Source organism: Pelobates fuscus, chromosome 4 (genome assembly GCF_036172605.1).
Source record: "Pelobates fuscus isolate aPelFus1 chromosome 4, aPelFus1.pri, whole genome shotgun sequence".
NCBI classification, from domain to species: domain Eukaryota; kingdom Metazoa; phylum Chordata; class Amphibia; order Anura; family Pelobatidae; genus Pelobates; species Pelobates fuscus.
In genome coordinates, this window is record NC_086320.1 from 296919160 (window position 1) to 296932957 (window position 13798).

Sequence of the window (13798 nt, forward strand, 5' to 3'; positions counted from 1 at the left end):
CTGTTTATGCAGCCCTAGCCACACCTCCCCTTGCTATGATTGACAGAGCCTGCATGAAAAAAAAACTTTCACTTTCAAACAGATGTAGTAATTTACCTTAAATAATTGTATCTCAATCTCTAAATTGAACTTTAATCACATACAGGATGCTCTTGCAGGGTCTAGCAAGTTATTAACATAGCAGGGGATAAGAAAATCTTAATTAAACAGAACTTGCAATAAAGAAAGCCTAAATAGGGCTCTCTTTACAGGAAGTGTTTATGGAAGGCTGTGCAAGTCACATGCAGGGAGGTGTGACTAGGGTTCATAAACAAAGGGATTTAACTCCTAAATGGAAGAGGATTGAGCAGTGAGGCTGCAGGGGTATGTTCTATACACCAAAACTGCTTCATTAAGTTGTTCAGGTGACTATAGTGTCCCTTTAAAGAACATAAGTTGATATTTACACCACACTAGCACTTTTTCTAGTAAATATATATATACACTGCGTGCAGAATTATTACGCAAATGAGTATTTTGACGACCACATCCTCTTTATGCATGTTGTCTTACTCCAAGCTGTATAGGCTCGAAAGCCTACTACCAATTAAGCATATTAGGTGATGTGCATCTCTGTAATGAGAAAGGGTGTGGTCTAATGACATCAACACCCTATATCAGGTGTGCATAATTATTAGGCAACCTCCTTTCCTTTGGCAAAATGGGTCAAAAGAAGGACTTGACAGGCTCAGAAAAGTTAAAAATAGTGAGATATCTTGCAGAGGGATGCAGCACTCTTAAAATTGCAAAGCTTCTGAAGCGTGATCATCGAACAATCAAGCGTTTCATTCAAAATAGTCAACAGGGTCGCAAGAAGCGTGTGGAGAAACCAAGGCGCAAAATAACTGCCCATGAACTGTCAGGATCGGGACAGGGATCCAACACGCAGAGTACAAACAGGTACAGGATACGTATACCGGACCTTAGAATGGCCGGACTAACGTACGGAGAGTATAGAGAATGGTCAGAGACAAGCCGAGGTCGAGGGAACGAGAGGACAGGTAAGCGAGGAACAAGCCGGGTCAAGGATAACAGAGGTAAACAGAGTAAGTCAAACAAGCCGGGTCGGAACCAAAGGGATAACAGAAAATACCAGAGCACTGTGTGACTAGACAGGCTAGAACCACGACAGGGCAATGAGCAAATGGGAGAAGCAAGTTTAAATACCCTGGCTCAGAGGGATAGACACGCCTCCGACGAGATCTGATTAGTCTCTAAAGGGTTGAGTGACAGGTCGTTCCGGGCTGGCCTCATGACGTCGGTTTCCGGACGTCCTGCTACAAAAGGAAGTGACTCCCTCGCGGCCGGCGTTTACGTGACCGGGTGGACCGCGAGGAACAGAGGACACAGCCCGTCCGGACGGATAGACGTCTAGATCTCTACCTCTCTCGGAGGTAGAGACTTCAGGTACCCTGACATGAACTGAGAAAAGTCAAGCGTGCAGCTGCCAAGATGCCACTTGCCACCAGTTTGGCCATATTTCAGAGCTGCAACATCACTGGAGTGCCCGAAAGCACAAGGTGTGCAATACTCAGAGACATGGCCAAGGTAAGAAAGGCTGAAAGACGACCACCACTGAACAAGACACACAAGCTGAAACGTCAACACTGGGCCAAGAAATATCTCAAGACTGATTTTTCTAAGGTTTTATGGACTGATGAAATGAGAGTGAGTCTTGATGGGCCAGATGGATGGATTGGTAAAGGGCAGAGAGCTCCAGTCCGACTCAGACGCCAGCAAGGTGGAGGTGGAGTACTGGTTTGGGCTGGTATCATCAAAGATGAGCTTGTGGGGCCTTTTCGGGTTGAGGATGGAGTCAAGCTCAACTCCCAGTCCTACTGCCAGTTTCTGGAAGACACCTTCAAGCAGTGGTACAGGAAGAAGTCTGCATCCTTCAAGAAAAACATGATTTTCATGCAGGACAATGCTCCATCACACGCGTCCAAGTACTCCACAGCGTGGCTGGCAAGAAAGGGTATAAAAGAAGAAAATCTAATGACATGGCCTCTTTGTTCACCTGATCTGAACCCCATTGAGAACCTGTGGTCCATCATCAAATGTGAGATTTACAAGGAGGGAAAACAGTACACCTCTCTGAACAGTGTCTGGGAGGCTGTGGTTGCTGCTGCACGCAATGTTGATGGTGAACAGATCAAAACACTGACAGAATCCATGGATGGCAGGCTTTTGAGTGTCCTTGCAAAGAAAGGTGGCTATATTGGTCACTGATTTGTTTTTGTTATGTTTTTGAATGTCAGAAATGTATATTTGTGAATGTTGAGATGTTATATTGGTTTCACTGGTAAAAATAAATAATTGAAATGGGTATATATTTGTTTTTTGTTAAGTTGCCTAATAATTATGCACAGTAATAGTCACCTGCAACACAGATATCCCCCTAAAATAGCTAAAACTAAAAACAAACTAAAAACTACTTCCAAAAATATTCAGCTTTGATATTAATGAGTTTTTTGGGTTCATTGAGAACATGGTTGTTGTTCAATAATAAAATTAATCCTCAAAAATACAACTTGCCTAATAATTCTGCACTCCCTGTAGATTGGGAAAAATTCTATTTAAAAATTGATTTTTCGGGGGTGGGGCCTGACAGCAGAGCTGGCCAGACATACTTGCAGAGAGCTCTGGCACAGCTAAGCCTAAAAGCAACGAAAATTCGTCATAATTGTGGTTTTTACAGACCAACATAACGGAGGCTCATTGCTGCATCGAGTGGGAGCTCGTGGACACCAAAAAAGTGACTTTCCGTCGAGATCTGCCACACTCCATGCCTAAGGCCTAGCATGACAGGCAGCCTGATGGCTGGGAAAAACTGCAACATGAGAACCAAACCGAGCAGCAACTATACCAACACCCCGCATCCCCCCCTCTGGACCGGTGGGGGTCATCCCGGTCCCAGTTGGAAAAACCCTCAGACCTACAGCAGGGGAGTACCCGGCCGGAACAAAGCTCGCATACAGTAACAAAGATGGCCGCCGAGCCACAACCTCATGAGACCCTGTAGGCCTGGAGAGAGGGCTTTGAGGCCAGGTTCAGTAAGATCTGTGAAGACTTTTGGAGGCGATTAGAGCACAGACCCAAAGTCCGCCAAAATGCCACATGAAGTGGAAACGGCAGCCCCCCGAGACGACATAAGACAGGGGCCAAGTAAGGAGAAGCGTCCACCCCGCCGCCCGCCTTCCCAGCATTCTCCCCGGACACCCAGACGCACCTGCAAACAAGTGGATTTGAAATGTTTCAAGTCTCTGGTAGTTGCGGAACGTATTTTAACTTGAAGGGCACAACTATGCAGTTGAAAATATCTTAAAGTCAATGGGTATTAATGGAGCTCAGAAACTCAAAAGAAATAATGGATTCAACATGGGGGGAGGGACTACACTCAGCCGAAAGTCATGATTGGTGTATACAGTCAAGGAGATTCATTCTTTTTTTTTTTGAGTTTGTTTGTTTTTTTAAATAAATAATGGAGTCCTCCTCCAGGTGAGCAAAACCAGACTTTAATACTCCAGGTGGAAAATCTTGATTGTGTCCACAGTAGAGTGAGCAGGGGAGTGATTATGTATATTAATGTAATACCTGTAGTGAGGGAAAGAGTGTACTTTGAGTATCCTTAATAGATGTTCCAGTTTGAGTGGAGGATTCGCTGCTGAGGGAGTGCGCAAGAGGCATATTTAAAAACTTGAAGGTCCTGTTGAGTGTAGAGAAAGTCCTGATACGTCTAAGGGGAGGGGTTACATTTGTGCTTAAATTCCAGCTCGCGCTAGATACTGAAAGGATGCTAGCCATTTTTTTTTTTTTAAAGTATATATGTTTTGATAAAGGAGCCTTGCAAAGCCTCATGATGGGCAGCCCATATACTAGGTGAAGCCATCTCTGATGTGGAGATCTCCACAAAATCATTGGTAATATTAGAACAGATCAATTCATAAAGTTCCGTAATTTATAAAAGTAGAGAATTCAACCTCAAGGGCCATGAACTGAAATTAGCAGAATTGATCAACTGCATTGTGATTAGGGGCATGGTCTAAACACAATATGTCGGGAGCAAAAAACAAAAACAAAACTGAGCATAGTGTGGAGAGATGAAGACATCAGTTTGAGAATAAGAATGGTGTGTGTGTGGGCAAATGGGAATAATTCCTAACCAAGGGGCACTGTGCTTTCCAGACATAAAGCAAGTGGGAAGGCTATAGAAAATGAGCGAAAACATTACTGTTTTTTAGTAAATAATCTGCATTTATTTTGTTAATACCAGGGTCAGCATTTTAGCTGTCTAATTTTGTGTTTTTTTTCTTTTCACTAGGGGCTGTGGTTTAATGGAAGTGCCTGTGTTTTATATCTCATCGCTGCTATTGTAGATGCAACCTCTGTTTCAGAAGATATTCATCAGAGGCACAACTACGACAGCTGGACCGCATCAGCAGTAAGTAGTGTTGCAACATGGATTACATTTATTTAAACAAACTTAAAGTTAAAAGGTATCTCTCAACTGCAGTTGCGTGAACAACTAATTTTTTTTAAGTGTTTCTTTAATATCTGCAATATGAGTAAACTACATTTAAATTGTTGGTTTTTTTTTTTTGTTTGTTTGTTTTTTAAATACATAAACAAATCCTAACCACTACAACAAAAAAGGGGATATGGTGCGTAGATCCTGTGGGTGAAATTAAAGAAACCCTCTACCATAACTACTCCAGTCTGCTCTAGTGGTTATGCTGCCATGAGTTCACTGACCTCACCCCACCCTACACTGCCAAAATGTTTTTAGCATGATTGGACACTTACCTTGGTTCATGTCAGGCATCCTTACTGCTTGTAGTCTTCTCACACTGTAGAAGCCACGTATCTATGCCAATGAATAATTTCCTGAGTAAATTCCTATCTTGCACAAAAATGTCACCCAGTTTCTATAAAGCAAGAAAATCCTAAGCAGTGCAGGCACCTGGTGGGACCCATGCCAAAATGGTTAGAAAGATTACAATGGGACTGCGCACTAGCTACTACAGCAGGCTGTTGTGTTTATAGTTTTTGGAGTGACCCTTTAAGGACCAATATCAAGGGGATTTCCTCTGGCGGAGAAGACTGAACAAGATTTTTCTTTTTTCTTTTTTTTCTTTCTTTGCTGAGAAATAGATTGCGCATATATTCACACTACACGTTTCTCATTGCATACATATGTATTAACTATCCCCTAGTTGGACTACAACTGGAACTATAATTCACATTTCCCCATTTTGTTTGTTGTGTAGCTTTTTTTACCCACAGCACTTTAAAAAAAGTTTCTCCAAGCACTATGACCACTTCAGTGGTGCCTGGAGTCTGTGTGTGCAGCGTTTCGCTATGAAATGCTGAACGTACAGAGTTTAACCTTACTGCTGCTGGAGTTGTCATTAGCCAGTACCAGCCCGGAACTAGAATTCCTGAATGCAGAGAGTTGGATTCATTGTTTCGGAATGGTAGTCTGAATAAATGGTGGCTGCGTTGACTTCCAGCTAGTCAGCGGCAGGAGAGGATACCTGGAGCTCGGCAGGGGCTCATGTAAGTGGGCACCGGGTTACTAAACTGTTTCCTCATAACCAGGGAACCAGTCTGGGCTCTAGTGGTTATGATGCCTTTTATTGTTTTTTTTTTTTTTTTTTTTTTTTACTTTTGTGTTTAATAAAAAAATTAACTTCCTTGAAAGCGTAAGGTATGTTACATAAAACTGTAAGAATCACATTAAAATCCATTGCAAGACTCAGTGTACATTTTCACATTTTAATTTGATATGCCTATATCTCAATTCACAATCCATTGTTATCTAATTGTATCTAATATATATATATTTTATTTATTTTTTATAGTTTTTTGCCTTCCTGGTCACAGCCTGCTATGCTGGAAGCACATATTTTAGTTTCCAGTCTTGGAGAACGAGAAGCTAATACCAAGTCGAATAGAAACTGTTACAAATTCCATACACTGCACAACGTTTGAACAAGTTGCACCTTGAAACTTCACCTCTGTAATGTTTAGTGCTTTGATTTACAATGTGTTTATTAAGGGGACACTGTAGGCACTAAGTGCAATAGGGACTTCAGCTAACTGAAGTGGTCTGGGTGAGATGTCCCTATTGCACTTAGTGCTGCAATGTTAAACATTGCAGTTCCAGAGAACTGCAAAGCTTACAATGCAGCTCGAAGTATGCCCTCAGTGGCTGTCTGCCAGACAGCCACTGGGGGCGCTTCCAGAATTGAAACAGACCTTTGGTCCGTTATCTGACGCTGAACATCCTCGCGCTTTGCATGAGGACCTCCAGTGTCAGATTTTTCAGATAGGAAAGTATTGATTCAGTCTTTGCTATGGGGAAATCCTAATGCGAGCGCAGCCAATGCTGCGCATACACATTAGGTCTCCCTTTCTGGCTGACGTTGGCGGGGGAGAAGCATGCATGGAGCCTGAAAAAAAGAGTATATTTGTAGGATGAATGTCTGTGTTTTAATATTCACACTCTATAATATTATGTGAAAAATGTCTTAACTTTAAATTTAATATTGTGCCAAAAAAGAAAATAAACTAAACTATGTAATAAAAGTACTGGAAATGATATGCTTGCTTTGTTTTCTCCCTGTTATTTGTATGCACATTCTATATTCTCTGTTTTGTATGCGTTTACACAACAACAAATGTCTGTTTTGTTTTGTTTTTTTTCTTCCTATAAGAAAGTCTAACAATATAGGGATTGGTTTGATTATAGTAGTTATTGGAGTCTGCTGATTTAAAAAAAATTAAAATTAAAAAAAAATTAAAAATTAAGTTGGTAATGACTATTGAAACTACTATTTTAGAAATGTGCCCCACGTTGGCGTTTGGCTGGGCCACCATCAGGGGGTGACAACCATGATCGTTTTCACGGGCCCGCACGCTGCCCTATATCTTCAAGGGCCCAGTCAGCACTGCGGCTGTGTAATAGCGCGACCGGGCCCCTGTAAAAAAAAATTTTTTTAAAAGCCAGCCGGTCACTTCCTCCAAGCTCACTCTGCACAGGAGGAGAGACAGCCAGGCAATTAAGAGGGAGAGCCAGCCGACTCCCATCAGCCCCAGCCACCCTCCTGCAACGACGAAAAGGTAAGAAACAGGAGGGTGGCTGAAAAAATTTAGATGTATGTTTGTTTGTGTCTGTCTTTGTATATGTGAATATTTATATGTATGTGTACATATTTCAGTCTGTGTGCCACTATGTATGTGTGTGTGTGTGTATCCGTGTCCTTTTGTATCAGTGCGTGTGTTTGTGCCTGTGTGTATTCCTGTGGGCGAGAGTTGGAGATGGGCCCTGGGTGCAGGCCCCCAGGGGCACAGACTGTGAGCTGTGTTAGGGGCCCCAAAATTTCTGAAAGCGGCCCTGGCTGTTGGCAAATGCTAATGCCCTAGATGTGACTGTTCAGAGAGCCCCTGTAATTTTTTTTGAAGTATGGAGCAAAGGGCAAAGGTATATAGGGGCTTCTGACCTAAATTACATTAACTTTGTTTTGTATTTAAAAGATAACACTTAAAGGTACACAAACTGTAAATCATATGTAAAAATAACCTTCATTTGTACAAATGAGAAACAAATACCTTACAATAAAAAAAGTTAAGTTAGAGCCCCTTATAAACGGCATTCACAGAGCTCTATATTGGTTTTAGAGTGCACCTCTACTTTGTCACTGATTTGTGATTGGATTGTTTTGCTTGAGAGACTTAAGTCAAGGGTAGTTGCAGCTAATGTATTAATAGAATATTCTACAGGAGCGCCTTAAATGGCACTTTTGGTATTTACATTACTACACTTGCAAGTACACTGACACGTGTATGCATATATTGTATTTTTTTTCCCCCCTATTTAGACTATCACTTTTTTATTTTTTGGGTACTGGAGAATTCCGTGCCTACAGGTGCTAGTAATGTTAATCTAGCCCTGCATTCATGGGAACTTTCTGTGTTGTAGTGGAAACTGATCAGGGGTTCAAATTCAGGGCTGTTGACCATACATGTGTCAATTAACCGGTATGTAGAGCAACTCATTTTTATTTATTCACTTTTAAATTGTGTTAGTCAAATGATTACACAAATCAAAACTACACAATGTTTATTTTACTTTTCAGGTTTTTTTTTTTTGTTTTATTTAAAACAGAGTGCTACTCACAGTCTTTGTACAAAGCCGGCCCCTGGAGGGGGGCCGGGCCGCCGGGCCGACTGGACGCCATCCGCATGAGCTCCAGCAGCAAGCCGCCGGGAACGGCGCCAACCAGGACCCAGACCCACTCGAAAATAGCACAACCTACCGCATCTGACGGGGGAAAGCTCCGACACCCGCCCGATACCCGCATAACTCTGACCGCATGGCGGGCGGGCATGGAGGGCGGGCTCGGCCTACATGCGGCATATGAGCATCGGCCGCCATTGTAAGTGGCATGGCGCCGTGAAATGGCGTAACACAGTGCCAACCTGCCGCAAGACAAACATCCCCGGCATGGGGAGACCCTCGGCCCGGGGCCCGGCCCCGTCTCCCCCCCCATGGCCGGCGGGGGATATCCCGGCCACATGGTGGCGACTGGTGCCACAGCGGGAGCCCCCGCATGGACACTATGCCGACTACCTAACCTGGCAATGGCAGAGAGACGGCCAGCCAGCTGCAATGGACATCACCATTGAAAGAGGAATGCAGAGGCACCAAAGGAGATATCTCACCTTGGGGAGATGACCTGGATGGCCGGGGCGGACCCCGGAGCTGCCGGGCCCCTGATGGACCCCCCGTGATGCCTGCCGGCCCGCAGGAGAAGTGAGTGTCCGGGCCTCTGGGTCTGGGAGGTCCCCTGAGAGCCCTGTGGGGTGGGCTCGCGCGGCCCTTCCGGCGGACCGGGGGCCGCGTGCACCGGTCCCAAGTATGAGGCCGGCACCGGGAGAGACACTGGGACACAATCTTCACTGGGTTTGAGGTGGTGATGGGGAGGTGCAGGGGGCGGGTGACCCGCGGACTCTAGGTGTGGGGGTCTAACGGACTGTCTCAGTTCCCGAGTGCCCACAGCAACACAGAGGACTCAGGTGCTGGGCCGAGGACGTCCCGGGGGAAACTGACGGAGTCTCGGCGGCCCGGGAGACGCACCACAACCAGGCCATGGGTGACCCTCATCAGTTTTGTTTTAGCTAACTAAGTCGCCTCTCCTCTGTAAGGGAGCCCACATGCACTCTAGTTCTAGACGTTTCCTATATTGTTGCTTACAGATTTAGTTATATTGCATGCCTCCTCCATGACGCATTAGATGCCGCCCTACCAGGCATTGTCTGTTTTCAAGTGATACCTATTTGCTTAGTGATACATGCCTCTGAAATAAGATTGTAATGCATTTGAGCTGTCTCGCTAACACACATTTATGCTGCCCATATTTTGCACCTGATTGAAGTGTTATCATATTAAAACTGCAGTACAGCGCTTACCACTGCATACTTGCTAATCAGATAGCTCCATTATATATTCTTGCACAGCAGCTTAACAACAAATGTACTCCTTGTGCTAAAAGCCTGAAAGCCATTATTTTTAATATTTGTCCACCTAATCCATAGCATGCTTATAGTGCAATTAATGGGACATTGGCATAATGCTAATAGCTATGATATAATACAGCATCACAATGCCAGACACATACACCGCTTCAGCCACAAAAGCTTTAAAGTTAGGCTTATGTTAATTCCTGTTATGTAGTTCAATAATACGCTACACCATGGAACTGTAAAGCTACATATTATTCTTGGTGCACATAATTGCCTTCACTGACTACGTTATACTATACAAGCTATGACAAATCTGCTTCTGCGTAACCGACAAAATGTTTGCACCTTTATCTACTGTTGTTTATGCCCCTGCGTGGGCGACTACCTGCATTACCATAAATCAGTTTGATATATGCGTTTATATTGTGAAAACAATAAAGATATATTCAAAAAAAAAAAAAAGAGTGCTACTCGACAGGGGTGCCCACTTCTTCTCTTTAATTTACCAAGGTGTGAGGGGTGTAAATGTTGGGCAGTGAAACTCAGGGTAGCCTCATTTGCAAACGAACGCTTACATTTCCTCCCACATCCTAAAACTCCAATCCCATTTCTTCAGAATTTTGATAAATTCCACACAGCAGTTTTAAAATAAATTATGATAAAACTGAAGCTTTAGGCATTCTCCCACAAGGGAAGCTGGGATAGTCAATCCTTCATGTTCAACTGGGCACACCATAAACTAAAACAAGAATTTAAATTCCCTTTGATATTGCCATTCTACAGTTATGTGACCCCCTACAAGCAGTGGGAAAGCCTCCCCTTCTCTTATCTGTGTAGATTCTAAGTCATTAGGATAGTTTTTATTTTCTGCGCATATATTATATTTTACAAAACCTGCCACTTATTTAAACATATAAGTGACGCCATTTCGCCACGTCCAAATATGCTTTCTCCATGGTGCGTGCTAGGAGCAAGAATAGAACTTGTAACAATGATTGGACGGTTAAGATGAATATAGACAATTCCAGGACAAGGTATGGATATCAAAATGTAATTTTTATATTTCACACCTCAGACATTAGTTTAAAATATGAGCATATGTTACTCATTATTATAATTTCAAATCGATTTATCATTATCCAATAGTTGGTATAAATGTGGAGCAGATTTCATACACTGTGGTCTTGTACAAACATTCAAAATCTATAGAAGTTTTGAATATTTCAATTTTTCTTTAAACCTACATCCCCCGTGGCCTATATCTAAAGGGATAATGGATGGAGGGTGGGAACTAGAAATACTACTACGAGAGTAAAAGCACTCCTCAATAATCTAATTCTAGTTTTTCAAAAAGCCTGGCTCACATCTTTTACTTGGATTGCACCCACATATTACTACAAATTTATAGAATCACAGAGCGTTTCTTTGTTGAATGGCGTCCAATCCTGCATCTTGTATCTGGCAGGCTACGTACTAAACCTAACCTAGTATTCTTTGGAATTCCTCAAGGGAAGGGAGCCCATCTCAGAGGACTCTGCCTATCCAATCATCCTTTCCAGTTATTTGGAACCCCTTCTGCTTTTCCCGTGGGATAACCTATCCGCATTATCAATAGATTCTTTAAGGTCCTTGAATTGGGAATCAAAGATCAGTTTGAGGAGATTACACACCTCAGAGGCTGTTTCTGAAGCTTGCTGTGAGATGAGAGTAGAAGCACTGAGGGGCGAGAAGATCACCATAAAAGAGCTAGTAGGGGAAAGGGTAGGTGTGGATTGTCTGAGGTGTTGTTTCTCGGCAGGTCTTTAAAGGTTTGCTGCTATGTCGTTTAGAGGAGGATTTATCAATGTATTTATCCATAGCAGAGAGGAGGAGGGAAATTAGAGCAGACAAGTGGTGTTAGCATATAAGAGAGAGTCAATCTCGCTGTAGGAGTGTAAAGGAAGTAGAGGGAGTGAGGATGTGACTGTAAGTAGTGTTGTGTTGTGGAGAGAAAGATCAGTTTGAGTTTATGTGTGCAGGTATATGGCCCAGCAACTGAGAGAGTGTTAGTGAGTGAGTGCAAAGAATAGAGAGGAAAGATGTTGGGAACGGAGGTCTGATAACCACTAGGAATATTTAATGGTGTCTTGATAAGGCTCTAAAGTCTCCTGACAAAAGAGGAAGAAGCTCCTGTGTGTGGCCTAAAGGGGCTGCACAGGGGGGTAGTTGCAAGTATGAGGTACAGCTTTAAGAGGTGATGCGGTACATGTTGCGGTATCCACCGCAAGTGATTTGTGTCCTCTGGCGTTGGAGATCCTAAGCCCCAGCCTTGCCGAATCCCAGAATAGCAGCGATGTGATATTTCCCCAACAGCTGAGGTTGGGTGATGCGGCCTATCTCAAAGGCCTTGACTTCTTGCCTTCGCTCTCAATGTGCAGAGAAGCGAGCAGATGAAAAAATGATTGAATACAGCTCGCTTAGGTACACTACAGAGAAAGGGGGATAACCCCTAATCGAAATGAACACAAAGAAGTGGGGATAGTGTACCAGTGTAAAGGGTACTGGGAACACCTGAGGAGGTGTTATAGATATACTGAAATGCCAGTAAAGGGCTTAAGAATTGAAAACAAAAAAGAGTTTGTTGAAACAATATACTTTTAAAAATTGTTTAAAAATAACAATCACCCAGAGTGTAACACTCACACTAAAAAAAAGTGAACACCTAAAATAAATAAACTGAATAAATGGAAATGTAATAAATGAAATGCACGGTCTGATAACTTAGAATAAGAAGATTCTAAAGTGCGTTCCACGGTCTGATAACTTAAAGAATAAAGAGGTTCTAAAGTTTGTTATATATATTATGTACTGAAGCACACATCTGTGCATACCGGGAAACTATGTCTGATAAACCTTGTAAAGGGGGGCATTCCGTATGAAATAAGGATATTCAGTGAAGACAGAGAGCCTGAATGACAATGTGTCAAAAAAAAGGTTCTATGAGGCTATAGCTTAATATATTGTAACAAGTAACGATAGTTACTTTGTCAGGTAGCAATTGGTAACAAGTATAGGAATATATTTAGCAGTAGACCTCAATGATCATAAAAAGGTGCATATCTGTATTAGACATACCACTGATGCTTGTAATGAGCTTATTAGAAAGAGCACGCTAATATGCTGTGCTCGAAAAGTACGGCAAAAAAACAGAGATTATAAGTAGTACAGAGAAGTAAGGAATAATATCCTGTAGGTAAGCTGTTGATAGATAGCCCGCCCGTGCCTTCAAGGGCACCTAAATCCCACCCGGCTTGTCAGAAAACATAAGACAAAATAGAGCGCGAACTTTAGAAAAACATCATCCTGTTTAGTGTATCAGGCTGCATGTTAAATCCCTTGACGCGCGCGTTTCACCCGACCAGGCTCGTCGAAGGGAGAAGCGAGCAGACCTCCAAGCGGGTCCTCCAATGGAGTCCGGTCGATAGGGGAGGATGTGAGGAGGTAAACCCATGATTTGGCGCAGCCCCACACAGCACCCAAGTGTCGGATGGAGTCAGATGGAATTATCCCAAGAGGAGGTGTAACTTTATAGTGTGGCAAGAAAGGACATATGAGAAATGCTTGTCCCATACGTCCGGAAAACTGCGGCACCTAAGAACCATAAGAGAACAGGTCTTAGGTGTTATGGATATGTCCCTTAGTACTACCCAAAGTAGATTTCTCTTTGATATTACTGCTCTATGCAACTAGAAGAATTTTTCATGTAAAGCCTTGATGGACTCCAGATGTGCTGCAGGAAACTTTATCGACATGCAATTTATAAAAACGCGGAAACGCACGTTTTGGGGTAAAAGACTAGGTACGGCCAATCGGATCTGCAAGACGGTTATTTAAACTCACTTATTCCTTAAAGGACCACTATAGTGCCAGGAAAACATACTCGTTTTCCTGGCACTATAGTGCCCTGAGGGTGCCCCCACCCTCAGGGACCCCCCCCCCGCTGGGCTCTGGAGAGAGGAAGGGGTTAAAACTTACCTTTACTCCAGTGCCGGGCGGGGAGCTCTCCTCCTCCTCTTCGCCTCCGATCCTCCCTTTCGGCTGAATGAGCATGCGCGGCAAGAGCTGCGCACGCATTCAGCCGGTCTCATAGGAAAGTATTTACAATGCTTTCCTATGGACGCTTTGTGCTCTCACTGTGATTTTCACAGTGAGAATCACGCAAGCGCCTCTAGCGGCTGTCAGTGAGACATCCACT

At 43.3% G+C, this 13798-nt stretch overlaps 1 protein-coding gene across 2 annotated transcripts in view; it reads left to right on the top strand.

Annotated features, from left to right (window-relative positions):
• CMTM8 (CKLF like MARVEL transmembrane domain containing 8) overlaps nucleotides 1-6638 on the top strand; it is a 42938-nt gene extending 36300 nt beyond the window's left edge. For both annotated transcript variants that reach the window (XM_063450678.1, XM_063450679.1), the window contains 2 exons: nucleotides 4361-4480; nucleotides 5901-6638. In XM_063450678.1, the coding sequence (XP_063306748.1) occupies nucleotides 4361-4480; nucleotides 5901-5978 (198 nt within the window). In that variant the 3' untranslated portion in view covers nucleotides 5979-6638. The remainder of the gene's footprint in view (nucleotides 1-4360; nucleotides 4481-5900) is intronic.
• Nucleotides 6639-13798: the final 7160 nt, after the last annotated feature.